Source organism: Oryx dammah, unplaced genomic scaffold, assembly GCF_014754425.2.
Source record: "Oryx dammah isolate SB20612 unplaced genomic scaffold, SCBI_Odam_1.1 HiC_scaffold_8, whole genome shotgun sequence".
Lineage (NCBI taxonomy): Eukaryota > Metazoa > Chordata > Mammalia > Artiodactyla > Bovidae > Oryx > Oryx dammah.
In genome coordinates, this window is record NW_024070192.1 from 29,062,837 (window position 1) to 29,080,505 (window position 17,669).

At 54.4% G+C, this 17,669-nt stretch overlaps 1 protein-coding gene and 3 non-coding genes across 4 annotated transcripts in view; 3 read left to right on the plus strand and 1 right to left on the minus strand.

Annotated features, from left to right (window-relative positions):
• The first annotated feature begins 797 nt into the window (after positions 1-797).
• LOC120867459 lies at positions 798-864 on the plus strand. The gene has a single exon (XR_005721887.1). It is a non-coding gene; the product is annotated as a small nucleolar RNA SNORD49 (small nucleolar RNA).
• Positions 865-1,275: 411 nt separating this feature from the next.
• Positions 1,276-1,346, plus strand: LOC120867458. The gene has a single exon (XR_005721886.1). It is a non-coding gene; the product is annotated as a small nucleolar RNA SNORD49 (small nucleolar RNA).
• Positions 1,347-2,092: 746 nt separating this feature from the next.
• Positions 2,093-2,166, plus strand: LOC120867478. The gene has a single exon (XR_005721906.1). It is a non-coding gene; the product is annotated as a small nucleolar RNA SNORD65 (small nucleolar RNA).
• A 163-nt stretch (positions 2,167-2,329) lies between these two features.
• LRRC75A (leucine rich repeat containing 75A) overlaps positions 2,330-17,669 on the minus strand; it is a gene marked incomplete at its 5' end in the record, with an annotated part of 34,502 nt that continues 19,162 nt past the window's right edge. Inside the window, 3 exons of the mRNA XM_040244432.1 lie at positions 2,330-4,471; positions 6,225-6,340; positions 14,163-14,291. Coding sequence (XP_040100366.1) covers positions 3,931-4,471; positions 6,225-6,340; positions 14,163-14,291 — 786 coding nt within the window. The remainder of the gene's footprint in view (positions 4,472-6,224; positions 6,341-14,162; positions 14,292-17,669) is intronic.

Genomic DNA, 17,669 nt, shown 5'->3' on the forward strand with positions numbered 1-17,669 from the left:
GCGGTCACGGTGTGTGCACGCCTGCCGAGCGCCAGCCTCTGTAGGGTTTCGAGGGCGTGATCGCATGTAACGCGCAGAACCACGGTCTGTAGCCTCCGCCGCTCCACCTTCCAGAGAAGCAACCGGAAGCTCGCGAAGGCCGAATCTCTACTCCCGACCACCCGGGGTCGGTGCGGCGGGACGCTCTCCCCCAGATCCGCGAGCTCGGGCTCTGCGCAAGCGCTCTGGGGCTAGCCGCGTGCCTGTGACCCAGAATTCTTGGGCCTTGGAAGAGACCATGAGCTAAGCAGAAGGGGAGAGTCCGGCCGGCGCGGCGTTTGTGCCGTTAAACGGACCGGAAGTTCCCGTGAGTCTTTGCCAGGATTCCCCTCCCATCGGTGAGGAGTGGAATGTTCCGACTCCTTAAGGGGCTGGAACGCAGAGTCTCTGGCCTTTCCACTGCTGGTGTCGCGGGCTGGTTTGTGTATCCAGTTACGGCCTGTCAGCGGGCGGCGAGGGTGCCAGAGCTTGTCTAGTTTCTCGACCGATGTTCCCGGGAAGCGTAACTGGAGCGCGGCGGGCGGCTGCGGCCAGGCGGGCCTGGGGGCGGGCGCCTTGGCCATGTGCTCATATCTAGGGACCGCGATGGAGGAGCGCGTGCATCTTTGTCCGGCAGGGCCTCCGCGGTCTGGGAACCCCTCCGCCCGGGCTCGCGGCCGGGAGTGAGTGACCCTGAAGAGGACGGGTAAGCGGAGCTGCCTGCACCCGAGGGCGCGGGGCGAGGCTCGTAGGGGGGTCGCGAGGGAGGCTTGCTCGGCTGTCCTGATGATCTCGTAGGAAGTGCCGTCAGAAGCGATAACTGACGACTTTTACGTTTATCTGATGCAGTCGCTGACACCTGACGCTTTAGGTGCCCGTAGCTGCCAGTGTGCCCTAAATGCACATCCTGATCCTTGTTTCAGATGGCTGCCCAATTGGTTTTGCAGACGGGAGCAAGCAGCCGTCCTCGAGGTAAGATCCGGTCTCTGTGGACTTAATAACGTTAGCTTAGCTGTGTCTAAGGTTCTTCCACCCTTAAACGCACGGATATTGCTTGATGACTTGACGTTGTCACTTTCATACATTTGATATAATTATGCACGGCCTCTTGGCGTGTTTGGGACGATTAGGTTGCGGCCCCTAGCCTGAAACGAGTTTTGTCTAAACCGCGTCTGTGTTCAGAAACAGATGCCTTCAGGCAGGTTTAGCCAAAGCCCAGGTCCCTGGGGCGGTACTAGGAGTGGTGAAGTGCTTGGCTGCTCTGATGAGATCACTAATAGGAAGTGCCGTCAGAAGCGATAACTGACGATAAAGTTTCCCGACTGACTGCAGTCAAGGCATCGTCACCAGTTGCCGGTGCCCGGGAGTTGGGTGGTCTGGACTGTGACCCGTAATTTCTATATTCACCCAGGTTGCCAACTAGTGAGGCACAGCCAGCGCGTGATCACCAGCCACCGAGTATGGGAGCCTGGACCGAGGTAAATAATCTTTGGACTGTAGTTGAGGAGGCCGAGGTGTTGAATCATGAAGCTGCTATTGGACCATATGTTGGCAGTCGTCTGGCTGACCTAGTAACTTGACCTTTATCCACCGAGTATCTGAGAATGATTTCGGTTCATGTGTGGACTGGATAGCAGAGTGAACCCAGGAGTTCCTTTTTATGTCGTGGCTGTAGAGTCCTGAGCAAAGTTTGTGCTCTGAGATGCTCTGAAAATCGAAAGCCTTAGGTGTGTAATGTTTAAAATAATGTGACTGAATTGAAGTTGAAACGCCTAAAGATGGCAGTTAGACTCGGTCCCTAAGGACTGTTGAGGGGATGGATGTGCATTTGTATAGCTGTGGCTGTCAGCAGTCAGAACTGCGTCCAGTTTCCCTTGGCTGTCTGTCCACAGGTGCCTTATCCATCCCTCCAGGGTCTGAGCTCTGAAGAGTGGTGACCAGCAGAGCTTTAGAGCCGGCAGCTGGAGCACCCCAGCCCACGACAAGGTAAGACCTGGTCTGCACTATGACCGTTCTGCATGGTAGAATGGATGAGCAGCTAGTTTTGTTAAAATAGTTTTGCAGAAAAGGATATCAATGATGAAATCACCCAAAAGAAGCTGGAATTACCGGCAGATTGTGTAGTGGTGAACCTACAGTTTTCTGAGGATATCTTTATGCTGTGAATGACTATTCTGGGGAGTATAAAGTAAGATTCACTGATACTTAGTTTCCTTGCAGGCTAAGCTGCAGCAGGGGCAGAATTTGGAAGTTGGAAGGACCAGTGGCAGCCATCAACTTGGACGCGGAAAATACAGGCTTCAATGTTTAGTTTTGTGCTGAGTATCAAAGGGGACATTCTTATTGTGAAAGAGCCAAGAAATAGATTTGGCAGCTTTTCTCTGTGACAGTGGAGTCATGAAATTCATAGTTTCCTAGTATTGTCCCTTAAGCAAAAGTAGCTTTTTTGTACTTGTAAATACTGTATGCATTTGTTATACTGGGTGAGAGAAACTTCCTGAAATTTGTATCTCCATGCAGTTACCATAGATGTAATAAAAGGATGTTCTTTTGTATTAAGTTCTTAGAAATGTGTATTTTTGAAGAAAAAGTCAAGTCTGATCACTGCTGACAAATACTATTAGGTCTCTAAGTCGTGTAGATATTGGTGGTCCAATTAACTCCTTGTAACCTTCCCTTATGGTCAGTTTAAGGTGTTCTCCCCTCTTGAGACTTAGGGCAAAAATCTCAAAGCATTTAAGGCATCTGTACACAGTCCCTGTTCCTCTGGGCTCTATCCACTGGCATGAGCTTCCTCTCTCCTGAAGCCCCACCCCTATTCCCACCCAGACTGCAGCATTTGATGCCCCAGTCTGTAAAGGTCTTGGCTCCCTGGCATCAGATTAGAAGCTTCCCTAACCCTCTGTTTACCCGAGGGCCCCTGGTTCACCAACATCATGGGTACATGGATAATTTTCTCCAATTCAGCAATCAGCTGGGCTTTTTGATTGGGCCTAAATGGGTAGGCTTTGGGAAGGTGGGGTGGAGACTTGCTTTCTTCCCCTCCTCCCAGCTATGGTTGCTCCGAGGCACCTCATCTTTGTGGTCCTGGGGTTTGGGGAATGCTCAAATTTTGGGGACCCCATGGGAAGGAATTTTATGAGAAATGGTCCTTTTGAAAGGAAGCAAGGCTTACTGTGGTCTGTACCCTAGCAACAATCACCCATGGGAACGTCTGGTAATCTGCATAGAGAATGGGGTTTTCTGAGTGGGTCATATTTTGTGCATGTGCTGGTCTACCCCAGGCTTGCTAGGCAGACTGCCATAAATATTGGCGGGTTTAGGAAATAGTTGGTCCCCTGGGTAGGCCCTGGTATCACATCACAGGCTGAAAGATGGATGATGGCAAGTTTGTTTCAAGGAGCCCAGGGCTCCACAAGGAGATACCCTTTAGTCCAGATGGAGAGGGACTCCTGGGGTCTCTAGGAGCCAGTCCCCTCCCCCAGCCCTTGACTTGGGTACAGTCAGCATCTGGCTGGGGTTTGCTGGCCTGAATATCTGTAATTCAAGATTGGAAGGTCCTGGGTTAGATGGAGGGCCCCTGCTGCACTCCTTTCCTGGGGGAGAGCTCTCTGGATTGACAGTAGCTCAGGCTTCCAGCACCCTCAACCCGCTGCAACCACAGGTCTAGGGAGGCTAAGGGTGGATTATTTTCAAGCCAGGGATGACTTCTCAGGAACCAGAGGCAGCAGACATGGGTGGACGGGGGAGATGGTAAGGACCGAAGAGGAGTTAACAGTGCTCCTTTCCCAGATGGTTCCATCCGGCTTCCCATGGGAGTGGGGGGAGGTGCTGCCCAGGCCTGCTGTGGAGCTTCCCAGGAGCCCCAGCCATCCTATCCCAGGAAGAGTGACTTTGGCCCGCACTCCCCTGTCACGTCTGGGTTGCACTTACAGTTTCCCTGTGCTCCTGGTCTCTGGCGGGGGGTTTGGGGCCCCCTCCAGGATCCTCTGGGCCCAGGGCCTCATCCTGGGTCTCATGCCCACCGCCTGGGCCCTCGCCCAGCTCCAGGATGGTGGGCAGGTGGCCCTGCTTGGGGGAGCGCTTGCGTAGGCTGAGCAGGAAGGGCTGGGGCAGCGAGAAGATGTCCACGTTGTTGCCCAGGTCGATCCACGTGACGCTGGGGAACTTCCTGGGGTCTCTGAGGGCGTCGGTGAGGTCGCGCAGCAGGGCCCGCGTCAGCCGGTTGCCATTGAGGGCCAGCGTGGTCATCCGGGGCAGCGTGCTGAGCGCCGGCAGTAGCTGCAGAACCATGTCGTCCGTGAGGCCCGTGAAGCCCAGCTCCACACTGTCTACCTGCTCCCCGCAGCGCTGCAGGTAGCTGGCCACCCGTTCCAGGTCACGGGAGGTCAGCGGGATGCCCGACAGGTCCACCGTATTGTCCGGAGGGCTCCCGGCCAGGACCGCCTTGAGGCTGAAGGGGAGATGGGACAGTAGGGTTCGAGCGAGAGCGGCAGGCTTTTCTTGGGAGGCCGAGGTGGGTCACCACCAGGAGCCAGCCTCCACTCATCCTTGTGACTTCAAGAGGCCAGGGACCCCAGGCCCCTTGCACTGCCCCACCTCTCAACCTGGCTGCCCAGCAGGCAGAGGCTGGGGGACCCCAGGGGAGGCCCCAGTGACTACGGGGACCTTCAGCAGCCAAACGTCTGGGTCTGCCCTGGATTCCTTTCTTCCTACTCATGTGACCTTTAGATCCTTAACCTCTGTGCCTCAGTTATTTAGCTGAAAAATGGAGCCAACTAGGTACCACAGGTTGTCATGTGAAATAGGAATGCATTCAGGACAGTGCCCTTTAGAGGAGGTGGTGAATGGGCGAGTTCCCTACTCCACTCAAGATCAAAATAAGATCTCAGATGCCCCTTCTTAAAGATCACCTTCTGGCCAGAAGGAGGATCCTTAGCGAGAGCCCTCAGGACAGCAGGCAGGGATTGGGGGTGGGTGCAAGGGCCCGGAGCCTGGTGGGGGCTGCTTTCTACCTGCTTCGACTCCCCACCTCCACCATCCCTTGCTCTTTTGCCCTGCCTCTTGCTCTTCTTGCTCCGGACCCAGATCTCTTGCTCTGGACCCAGATCTCCTGGTCTCCAGGTACCCAGGTAAATCCAAAGCTCCAACCCTGGGAAGGACAGGGAGGTGGAGGGGCCCCAGATTGCAGCTTGGACTTCCTGTTGGCCTCATAGGAGAAAACCAGGCCGAAGTAAGAACTCGCTAGGAGTTCCCGCAGAGGGACCACTAGTGCAAAGGCCCCGAGGCTGTTGGAACTCAGCGTGTCTGTGAGCCAGCAGGAAGGCCACCCTGGGGGAAACAGACCTGCACTCGGGGCTAAGCGGGTGTGAGTCAGCGGGACAGGGAGCCCCCAGCGGGAGTGAGGCTTCTGAATGGAGAGTGGACTGAGCATGCCCATGCCCTGGGGAGATAAAAAGCCCTGGGTCCCAGCAGAGCTCACAGCCCAGCTTCTCCCTCTGCAACCAGCTCGCAAATCTCCCGGCCTTCTGGGTTCCATGGGTCCTGTCCTGCACTCTCCCCACACATGGCTTCACCTTGGCCCAGCTGGAGGCCCCTGTGCCTACTTTCTCCCCCTGGGAGGGGCCCTGAAGAGTCTTCCCCTGGCTTGAGAGTGGGGGCGATATCCGGAAGGGAAGGGGGACCAGAGCTCTTCTCTGTGCTTCCCCTCCCATCCCGTCTGCAGGAGCTGGAGAGGAGCCTGCGCACCAGGACCCCAGCCATTCTGCCCCGTGATTCATCCAGAGTATGTTCCCCTCCGCTTCCTCCTATGACGCTGTCCTGGCCCTGGTTCTGTGTCCCAGTGTCCCCTCTGCCCCCAGGGTGCAGGTGGCCACACAACCTCTGAGGGTCCTCACCGCTGCATGAGCCAGGGACGTGGCTGGGGTCTGGGACCCTGGGAGACATCAGGAGGGCTGGTGATGGGTGGAAGGAGTGCCCACATTCAGCCCCCACTGCATAGATCAGGGCCTGGATGCCAGTGCCTCTCAGGGCTCATGCCCACCTGGAATGCCCCCTCCACCCCCATTAATCCTTCTTCTCCTGCAAGCAGCTCGTGTCCTCTCCCCACTGCCCTGGGAGGGGGTGCTGCACCCCCCAGGCCCAGCCTGGCACAGCTGACTGGGAGCTGCCCTTGGAGGAGGAGGCTGAGCGGGGGCGGGACTCACCAAGCCTGGGGCTTCCTCTTCACCAGCCCGCGGTGGCGCCTCCACTGGGAGTGGGGGCTGAGGTGGTATGTCAGCTGCCGGCACAGCTTCTCCATGGCGCCCAGTGCATCGCCCTCCTGCAGACCAACCACAGGTCCCTGAGTCGCTGGAGCAGGTGGGGAGCCAGGCCCCTCCCCCCTCTTCCGCCTCTGTGGGACCAGCACGGCCACCCCACCCGGGCTGAGCTCAGTGTGGAGACCTGCTGCGCTGGCCCCTGGTGGCTGCCCGGAGCAGGAGGCAGGGGGTGCAAACTCATCCGCACACTGGCTTTAGTTTCTGTGAATTAGTTGCTGTCGTGAATAAACCTGCTGCTGCTAAGTCGCTTCAGTCGTGTCCGACTCTGTGCAACCCCATAGACGGCAGCCCACCAGACTCCCATGTCCCTGGGATTCTCCAGGCAAGAACGCTGGAGTGGGTTGCTATTTCCTTCTCCAATGCATGAAAGTGAAAAGGGAAAGTGAAGTCGCTCAGTTGTGTCCGACTCTTAGCGACCCCATGGACTGCAGCCTATTAGGCTCCTCTGTCCAAGGGATTTTCCAGGCAAGAGTACTGGAGTGGGGTGCCATTGCCTTCTCCGGAATAAACCTGAGATTTCTATAAGAGCCTGATTTCAGGTGATGTGACAGGTGACCCCTTAGCCAGGGTCACCACGGTCCCTGCCGCTTCCTGATGCCCAGGGCTGTCCTGCTCACCGGCTTTCCTCACAAATGCCTGCTGGGCCCCTCCCAGGTGCTGGACACTTGCTCTGCACGCTGGGAGCAAATGTCCTTGCCCTCGTATTTCACAGGACAAAGGGGACAGTGACATCCTTTACCATGTCTCTTCTGCCGCCATCAGCTGTGGGAAAATAAAGGAATGCAGGGCCAAGTCTTCCCCAACCCATTTCATCCCCCTTCGTTCCCTGTCTGGTCCACCAGCATTTGAGAGAGAGACCCAGGGTGTTATGGCCTGAACGGTGTCCCCCCAAATTCTTAAAGTCCTAATCCCCAGCACCTCAGAATGTGGCTGTATTCAGAGACAGGGCCTTGAAAGAGTAATTAAGATAAAATGAGCTCATTGAAATGGGCCCTAGTCCTATATGACCGGTGTCCTCATGAGAAGAGACCAGAACACAGCTGTGTACAGAGGAGAGACTATGTGAGCACACAGGGAGAAGACGGCCGTCCTCATGCCAAGGAGGGCAGCTTCAGAAGAGACCAACTCTGTTAATGTCTTGATCTTGGATTTCCAGCCTCCAGGTCTGTGAGGAAACACATTTGGGCTGTTTAAGTGGTATTTTTGTCAGGGTAGCCCCAGCAAACAAATACGCTACGTTAGGGGATGCAGAGGGCAGATTTTAGAGACTCCTGCTCTGTCCAAGGGTAGTCAGTTCAACAGAGAGTCTCCAGCCTGAGAGACTGAGTGGCCCACAGCCTGTGCGCTCACCAGACGGTCCAGGGCCCAGGACCAAGGCCACGAAGTGCCAGGTGTGGGTGCAAACCCACTTGCAGATGGCAACGCGATGTGGTAGGTCAAATATTAGAGTGGCCAGTGCCCAGTGGGGCGCCTGACACGGAGTGGGTGCTCGGTGAAGACCAGCTTGACTATTTCCATTGTCATCATTACTCTGCTAGCAAGAGGCAGCACACAGCTCTCCCCCTTCATCTGATGTTTGGCTTTCCGAGGTTTTCGTTACTCCTCTGAGTTCGTTATTTTCAACCTTGGTCTGAAAATATTAAATGGAAAATTCCTGAAATAACTCATAAGTTTAAAACCGCACTGTCCTGAGTAGCGTGATGAACTCTCATGTTGCCCCGTTCCATTCTGTTGGGGACATAAATTATTCCTTTGTGTGGTGTAACCCACACTGTGTATATTACCTATACTGTTAGTATACAAAACACACTTTTATACAGTTTGGTACCATCTGTTTCAGGCATCCCCTGAAGGTCTTGGAGTGCTTCCAGGTGGCACTAGTGGAAAATAATCTGCCTGCAATGCAAGAGATTGAATTAGACTCAGGTTGGAGCCGTGGGTTGGAAAGATCCCCTGGAGGAGGGCATGGTAACCCTTTCCAACATTCTTGCCTAGAGAATCCCAGGACAGAGGAGCCTGGCGGGCTATAGTCCATAGGGTTGCAGAGTTGGACACAACAGGAGCCACTTAGCAGGCACACATGAAGGTCTTGGGACATATTCCCCGAGGATAATGTGGGATCTACCGTATTGAGTAGTTAAGAGTATAGACTTGATCCAAACTGTGTGGATTCAAATCCTTGCATTGTCACCTCCTGTGTGATCTTGGGCACATCACTTGACCTCTCTGTGCCTCTGATCCTCATCTGTAAAGGATTAAGCAGGATGGGGGAGCAACCAGCTCACATGGGGCCATATGGAATTGGAGGGGCCTATGGGGCCTCCAGCTGGGGGATGTGATTGGATTTATGGGCTGGAGGTGAGGACAGGTCTGGCCTGGACACAATCACCAGCCTCTGATTAAACCCCTGGCCAAGGAACGAGCAGAGCAGGCAGACAGGGGGATCAGTCAAATATCAAAGAGGCAGAGGGAGGGCCCAGGGGACATGAAATAACGGAGAAGGCTCGGTCAGAGAAGCAGGTGTAAGCAGGGCTCTGGGCACCATGAAGAAGGGGCTGGTGGGCTCAGACACCCCACTGGAGACTCCAGTGAGGAGGTGCTGGCCAGCACAGGCTCAGGGATGGTGGTCATGGTGCTGGCCGGGGTGAAGGCCAACTTCTAGGTCAAAGGGAGAAGGGAGGATGGCCCATCAAAGCCAAGGGACTGCATGTGGGATTCTTTCACAATTCTTTCTTTCTTTATTTGGCTGCTCTGGATCTTAGTTACAGCATATGGGATTTTACTTTTGATGTAGCATGTGGGATCTTTAGTTGTGGCATGCGGAATCTAGTTCCTTGATCAGGATCAAACCCAGGCCCCCTGCATTGGGAGCACGAAGTCTTAGCCACTGGATCACCAGGGAAGTTCCCTGTCCCTAGGACCCTTGAACATCAGAATCACCCAGAGCTTTAGAGAACACAGCTGCCTGGGCCATCCCCAGTGATGGGTGGGCACTGGGACTTTTAACGCCTCCCCCTGACCTCAGCCAAGATTCCCCTGTGCTGCCAGGGGGACCAGTGGGGTGGGATGTGGTAGTCTGCCCAGGATCACCCCTGGGACCACCCGGGCTATTCCAAAACTGAGAAACGAGCTCCTAGCCCTAACCTTAACCTCTGACCACTTCTCAGGGGTTCCAAAATTGGGAGCCATAGACTGTCCCTCAAACTTCTCGGCCAGAAGGAAGAAACAGAAAGCTCAGTTGTGTCGCTCAGTCTTGTCTGACTCTTTGCAACCCCATAGACTGCAGCATGCCAGGCTGCCCTGACCATCACCAACTCCCGGAGCTTGCTCAAACTCATGTCCATTGAATCGGTGATGCCTCTGTCGTCCCCTTCTCCTCCTGCCTTCAATCTTTCCTAACACCAGGGTCTTTTCCAATGAATCAGTTCTTCGCATCAGGTGGCCAAAGTATTGGAGTTTCAGCTTCAGCATCAGTCCTTCCAATGAATAATCAGTACTGATTTCCTTTAGGCTTGACTGGTTTGATCTCCTTCCAGTCGAAGGGATTCTCAAGAGTCTTCTCCAACACCGCAGTTCAAAAGCATCAATTCGTCGGCGCTCAGCTTTCTTTATAGCCCAACTCTCACATCTATACGTGACTACTGGAAATACCGTAGCTTTGACTAGACCGACCTTTGTCCGCCAAGAAACAGAAAAAGAGGCGGCAAAGCAGCCGCCGCAGTGCGCCGGCATCGCCACCAGGGGGCAGCCGCGCACGGGCGCGAGGCCTCCAAGCTGGGCCTGTGCTCTTGTTTACTAAACAGGGACCGGAGACGTGGTCAGTTTGTACGGAGCCTGAGGCCAAACGTGAGCCGGAGTCGTCAGGGGTGAGAGCGCCTCCACTTGTCTGAACTAAGATTCAGTGACTTATATTATCTACTAGACACTCGGCACTGCCTCTGGCTTTGCCTATGTCCCAATCCTGTAATCACACTCATTGCATGAGATGGGTGCCCCTGTAATCCGGCTTGACAAATGCGGAAACAAGAAGTCGACGTGAAGGCTGGCATCAGGACGCAAACCCAGCAGTCACTATGAGGCTGGGCTCTGCTCTGCCCTCAGGTAATGAATCTTTCTCCAAAGTGAGTCCAGGGTGCTTCTATCCTTTGCAACTAGGAAAGCCCCAAGCAAGCTCAGTTAAGTTTTCCCACTCCAGGCCTCTGCCTGCAAGAACAGCTAAGCAGGACTGGCCCGGCAGTGGAGGAGGAGGAAGGAAGCAGGGAGGCAAGGAAGAAGGAGGATGCTGGCCGTGTCCTCTTACTCTGAAAGTCGTGAGGCCCAGCAGCCCCTGTGTGGGACCAGACCCCACTCCCAAGCCACCGCTGATGGTCCAGAAGGGGGCCCTGGAATCCTAACTTTAGACAAGACTCCTTGGGGGCTTAACCCTGAGACATGGGGAGAGGGGGTGGGGAGGGGGGCAGGAGCAGAGGTGGGGGGCAGGTGTCTATGCTGGTTGGGGTCCCAGGGCCTCTTTCCAGCTTGGCTGCCACTGGGCCCCACGAGCCCCCTCAATATGGGAAGGATAAGCCCTCTTCCTGGCTTGAGGCAGCCTGCATGGGCTTCTGTTACTTGCAACAGAGTCCTAACCCACAGCATAGGGTTGTGGCAGGCAGGTTGCAGAATCTGCTCTCTAGGCTTTCCTCCCACCCACGGAAAAGGAAGGAGGGGGAGGGGTGTGGCACAAGTTGGGCTGACTGGGCACCTGTCCAGTGCTGCAGACCAGAGGCCCCAGGGAAGACCCTGCTTGAGGGGTTCACTGATCTGTCAGGGGAGAGGCCCACGGCAAACCTGCAGGCCCCTCCAGGCGGGGTCAGGCCCCTTCCGATGCCATCTACTGTCTTCACCCCCAACCCCAGGGCATAACAAGTAGAGCCTTCCAGCACTCTGAACCCAAGACTTTCTCATTCATTCATCAAACAAGGCTGCCCTGCCTACTGTGTGCTGGACGCTGCTCCAGACAGCGAGACTGTGCTGGGCTTTCTGTCTACTCCTCCCCTCATCCACTCTCTGTTCTCTGTGCTGGACAGGCTGAGCTCTTATGGACAGACCGCATCACTGGCCCTCTTGCTCCTGACTGCCAGTGTGATCAGCTAATGGGAGGGAGGTCAGAGGGCAGGAGAGAAAGGCCTGGGATTAACTCTTCTTGTTCCTGCCCTGCTTCAGTCAGCCTCCAAGACAGCCCCACAGATGCCAGACTCCTGGGCGTGTACAGCCTCCTTCCACCCTCGTCAGGGCTGATCTGGCGATCCATTACAGCAGTGACGGCATGTGACGTCTGAGACTGGCTCAGAAGACACTGTGCTTCTGCCTTGCTCTCGGGCATCACCCGCCCTGGGATAAGCCAGCTGCCCTGACATGAGGGAGCTCAAGCAGTGGACGGGCCTCGGGCAGAAACCTGAGGCCTCCCGCCATTAGCCATGGGGGTTTGTGCCATCCTGTCAGTCCCCTCCAGCCTCCAGATACTTGCAGCCTTGGCCAGTGTCCTGAGCCCTCAGCTAGACTCCGAGCTGCCGCTGTTCCTGAATCCCCCGCCTATAGAGATGGTAAAACGATGTTTTAAGCCATCATATTTTAGGGTGATTTGTTATGAAGCAACATAAAACACAATAAAGTATAACAAAAGAAACAAAGAAGGAGGAAAAAAAGGAAGATACAGGGCGGTTTTGGGAGAGGCGTTCTCTTCCCGGCTCCAGCAATACAGCTCTACCCACGGCCCTTCCTCGGTAACGACTTCCTGATGCTGGTCTCCGGTGTCTCAGTGGCCCCAGTCCACGGTCCATTCCCTTCTTCCTGCCCACAACCCTGGAAATAGTCCCTTATTGTTGCTATTCAGTCGCTAAGTCAAATCCCTCTTTGCGACCCCACGGACTGCAGCGTACCAGGCTTCCCAGTCCTTCACCATCTCCTGGAGTTTGCTCAAACTCATGTCCATTGAGTCAATGATGCCATCCAACCATCTCATCCTCTAATGCACAGTGGAATGTGTCGCCTGCTTGTGCCAGGAGCAGGATGACTGTGAACAGGCGGACGTCCTCTCTTGCCCCTCCAGAGTTTATATTCTAGTGGGCAGAGCAGACACTAAGCCAACAAGCACATAAGCAAAATAATTTCAGAGAGGCCAGTGAGTGGAATGAGAAAATAAACGGGACGTGAGGTAGAGGCTGATCAGAGACCTACTGGAGGGAGGCTGGGCAAAGAAGGCCTCTGAGAGGCAATGCTTAGGCTGAGTCTGAAAGGAGGAGAGGAGAGCTGGAGCAGGAGGCAGCAGAGTCCCGAAGGTTGGAGAGAATCTGGATGCCGCAAGAAGAGAGGAGCATGGGGGCTGGAGCAGAGTGGGAGCGATGGGAAGGGAGATTCAGGCAGGTCCAGAGGAGGGGTCTGTGAGTTTCTTAAATCACAGCACCACACAGAAGGCTTTTCAGGAGGTACCTGGTGACACGGTTTACCTCTGCACAGAAGGGCAGAGAGGGCACGGAGCCAGGAGCAGAGCCCAGAGTCCAGCTGGAGGCTCTTCCAGCAGCCTGAGGAGGGGGGCCTTGGACATGGCCCCAACACTTTAGAGAACTAAGACTGCTGGGGCGTGCTAACCGGTGGACAACACGGGTGCCCTGTCTAAATTGCCCAGGGTCCACTGTTCCCGACTTTGTGCCCAACTCTTCTCTGCTGTGCCCCTGCCTGGACAACCAGCACCTGCCAGCTTTGCGGTGGCCGCCCTCTACCAACCCACCCCACACCTGCCCTCCTCGTCTAGCCCTCCATCTAGGAGTCTTGGCACCAGACACTCTGGAAGCCAGAAAGAAGGCCCTAGATAGAGCTCCAGATGGGAGTGCCACCCCAGAGCAAGGTTCAGCCCCCCCGGCGCCCAGGCCAAATGCGGGGTGGACCTGGGAACCACCTCTTGCTCTGATCTTGGTTCTACCCTAAAGTGGAGGCCGCCCAGGACTCCTCCACCCTGCCCTGGCTTCCTGCTGCTTCCTCCTGCTACAAGGAAGCATGTTTTTTAGAAACTGCTGGAAATTGAGGGATGGGAGAGAAGAAACCAAAACAGAGAGGAAAGCCCGAGTGGGCAGCTGCCCTGCTGTGGCTGTCCCCTCCCTGCCCCGGTCCCAGCCTGGACTGTGGAGCCAGCGGGAAGGGGAACAGATCCCCCAACCCTGAGGGGCTGGGCCACGCCCACAGAGCCGGGAAAGCCTCGGAGCCAGACAGGAAGTGGACCCGAGTGAAGCGGGTGGGTGTAAAATGACACTCGGTCCAGAGAGGAAGACCAGTGGATGCAGTGGGGAGTGTGGTGAACTGAATGGCGGGCAGGGCCGTGGCTACCCTCACACAGCACCTTCATGCAAACTAGACAGAGCTCAGCTCTCGGTGGACATGGTCCTGCCCCTGTGCCCACGGCTGGTGGGCAGAGAGAGGACTTGGACTGCTGTCTCCTCCCACCCCACCCGCTCTGTGCACGTGTCTTTGTGCAGGATGCAAACTATGCAGCTGTACATGGTGGGCCTGGCCCCAGACAACAGGGGCGGCTGCTCAGCTGCAGGCCTTAGCATTTTCCAAGGGCAGCCAACATGGGGATTGTCCGGATTTGATGCACCTGGCGGGCTGAACAAAGCCAGTACTGAGGGTGCAGGCGTATAGCCTTTACCATGGACGCTGGGCCTCAGGTGCCTGCATGAGGGGCCTGGGCAGCATTGACCAGCCCCCCAACCTGGGCGCCGGGCTGTTCTGCCCAGGAAGGTGCTCGCCTCACATCCCAGACCCGGGTGGCTCAGACCATGGCTGCCCTACCGGCTTGGGGCAGTGGATGTAGCGGGCCAGGCTGATGATGAGGTCGTGCGTGATGGGGTCCACCAGGTTCCTGAAGCTGGCGTAGCGGTACAGGACATCGTCCAGCGAGGTCGACTCCATGCCCAGGTCCTGCAAGAGGGGACGATGGCCAGAGATCAGTGAGGCACCCCTTGCCCTGCCCTGGAGCCCCACCCAGCATACCCGCGGCAGTCTGTGGAGGTGGGTTTCAGTCCCTAGGGTTGTGAAGAGACACAGCTGAGCGAGTTTTCACTCTGTGTGGCAGGCAAGGCTGGGAAGGTAGGAATTGGAATTCAGACTGTCCATATGTGGATGAGAGACCTCTTCCCTCTTGGGGTCTGTTTCCCCACCTGTGAAATGGGCAGATGGACCATGCCAGCAGTTACCAAACCATATTCCAAGGTCTTGGGGCTGATAAGATAAGAGAGAGGCCAAGGGTCAGCAAGTCTTTGGGCCCAGCTCTCAGCAGAGCCGCTCTACTCGCTGTCCTTCAGTTTTTTTGTTTGTTTGTTTTTTTTTTTAAGGCAGTTCTATTGCCAAAGTCTGAAAAACCTGGACTGGATGGCTGCTTGGGTTTCTTGGGTTCCTACCAGCCCTGCCCTATCTTCCCACCCCTGTCCTCTCAAGGCCAGTAGAAGTCATCCCATCCTGGAAGGACCAAGAAAACCCGACCTACTAACCCAGGATGCCGGGGCAGGTGTGGGAGGATGTAAGTTGTCCTTTCCCAGAGACCCCCACCCCCAGGGCCACGTCCCCATCCTTGCTGTCAGTCTGGACCCCTCCCAGCCTGCTGACAGTGGCTCCGTCTCTCTGGGCAGCTCTTATCTGGAGTCATGAAACTGTTGCTGGGGAGGGGGCTGAGGGTGGAAGGAAGGAAGGGGGTGGGGAGGGGGTCTCCCCAGGAAGGCAGACGTGGCCCCGATCACACGCTCTTGGGTGAGTCACGGCCACCCCGCCCTGTGAATTCCAGCTGGGGTGGAGCTCCCGAGATCCCAGGGCACCGGGTTACGAGAAGCTGCAACAGGGAAAAACCAGATGGGGCCGGAGAGAGGCTGCTGCACTTTTATTGCTTTATTTCTTTACTTCGACCCCACCTCCTGGAGGAAATAGCCGCCAACTGCAGTATTCTTGCCTGGAGAACTCCATGGACAGAGAAGCCTGGTGGGCTACACAGTCCATGGTCTTGAAGAGTCCAACACGACTGAGCGACTAACACAACACTTTTGACCCCACCTAGGTCCATGGGGTGCCTGTGCTACTTCAGAGCACCTCACACATCCCAAGGACCTTGGGCCACTTCCGGCATCCCTGGTGTCCTCTCCGTGTCCCCCACCAAGCCAGTGTACTGGAGACAAATGTGTCATGACTGCACTGACAGTCTTACTGACCCTGCCCACGAGGGGCCTTGACGCTCTGCTCTGGCTGCATGTGGGGGTGTGGGTGTGGAAGAATCACGTCCACATGCGGCTCCTCCAGGCTGCCCCGGGCATAGCTTTGGCCTGGGAGGGGCTGGTCTGCCTTGCAAATACCAGGCAGTGAGGAGAATCCTGACTTCCTCATTATGGGTCTAAATGCTGCCAGCTCTAGGACCTGGGCACATCAGCAGGTACCCCAGAGTCACTGCTGTGGGCAGCTTGGCACGGAGAGTATCCCTGGCCTGGGATCAAGCGGGTCAATGGCCAGAATGTGCCATCTCAAAGAAGTGGGGCCCCCACTTGAGCTTGAAGAACCAGGTTTGGGGACTCACTCTAGCGGGAAAGGTGAGGGGTATGGCTTTGAAAAAAGCAACCAGAGATTCACACAGCGTTTCTCAAAGCATGAGGGGTGACCCTCAAGACCCTTCCAGGGGTTCTGTGAGGTCCTCTTTTCCAAATCGGCATGATGTACGTTTTCTCTGTCGACTTCAACCAAAACAACCTACTGCAAGAGACTAAACACAGAGCAACAGGGATGAGGATTCAGCTGTCTTCCAAGCCAGCCACACACGAAAGAGATTCACAAAACCATGAAACAATGTGGCTCTCTTCACTGTGTTTTTTCTTTTGGAGAACATATTTTCACGAAAATTTACTTCTTCCACATGCAACCTTATTAACTTTATTTTTATTTATTTTTTTAAAAGAATTTCTTCTGGGCTTAGAAACATCAAAGCCTTTAAGATTTTTTTTTTTTAATGTGGACCATTTTTAAAGTCTTTATTGAATTTATTACAATATTTCTTCTGTTTTGCGTTTTGGTTTCCTGGCCACGAGGCACGTGGGATCCCAGCACCCAACCAGAGGAGGTGGAACCCGCACCCCCTGCACTGGAAGGAGAAGTCCTAACCACTGGACCACCAGGGACGTCCTGAGCTTATTAATTTTAAATGAGTGAATAAATAAATATTTAAAATATTTCTTTTGATTTCTTACATCCTCCCACAGCCTTTATTAGATATGACCCATACACAAAAAACCTCTTTGAGGCCCTCCATAATTTTAAGAGTGTAAAGATTCCTCGAGAAATTAAAAGTATAAAATTCCCTGGGAGTCCACTGGTTAGGACTCAGTGCTTTCACCACTGGGCTCAGGTTCAATTGCTGGTCAGGGAACTAAGATCCTGTAAGTCACATGTGTGGCCAAAAATAAATAAATAAACAACATTAAAAACAGAACTACCATACAACCCAGCAGTCACACTTCTGGGTGTATATCTAAAGGAGACGAAAACATACTACCAAGGAGATGTCTACACGCCCATGTTCACCGAGGAGTTACTCACAACAGCCAAGTCAGAAACAATCTAAGTGCCCATCAATGGATGACTGGATACAGCAGATGTGGTCTATATAATACAATGGAATACTATTCATCCACAAGAAAGAAGGAAATCCTGCCATTTGCAACAATGTGGATGGACCTTGAGAACATCATGCTCAGTGAGATAAGGCAAAGACAAAGACAAATACTGTATGATTGCACTTAAATGTGGAATCTAAAAAGAACTGAACTGTGAAAAACACAGGCACTGGGGCTGGGGGTGGGGGAATGGGAGATGGTGTTTAAGGTTCGTACTTGCAACAAGAAGATAAATAAGTCCACAGTACACTGTTAAAGAAATGCACACAGGTCAGCCATGAAAGACACCAGAAGTGTTATAAACATCAAGCTTGCTAAGAGATAAGACCTTGAGTGTTACCATAGAAGAAATGTTAGTTATGTGACAAAAACAGGGGTGTTGGCTAATGCTACAATGATAACCATATTGCAGTATGAATGTATCAGATCAATACAGTATATGCCTTAAAATTGTTATATGTCAGTTATATCTCAATTTAAAAAAGAGAGAGAAAGTATAAAGAGGGCTGCTACTGCTAAGTCACTTCAGTCATGTCTGACTCTGTGCGACCCCATAGACGGCGGCCCACCAGGCGCCCCAGTCCCTGGGATTTTCCAGGCAAGAACACTGGAGTGGGTTGCTATTTCCTTCTCCAATGCATGAAAGTGAAAA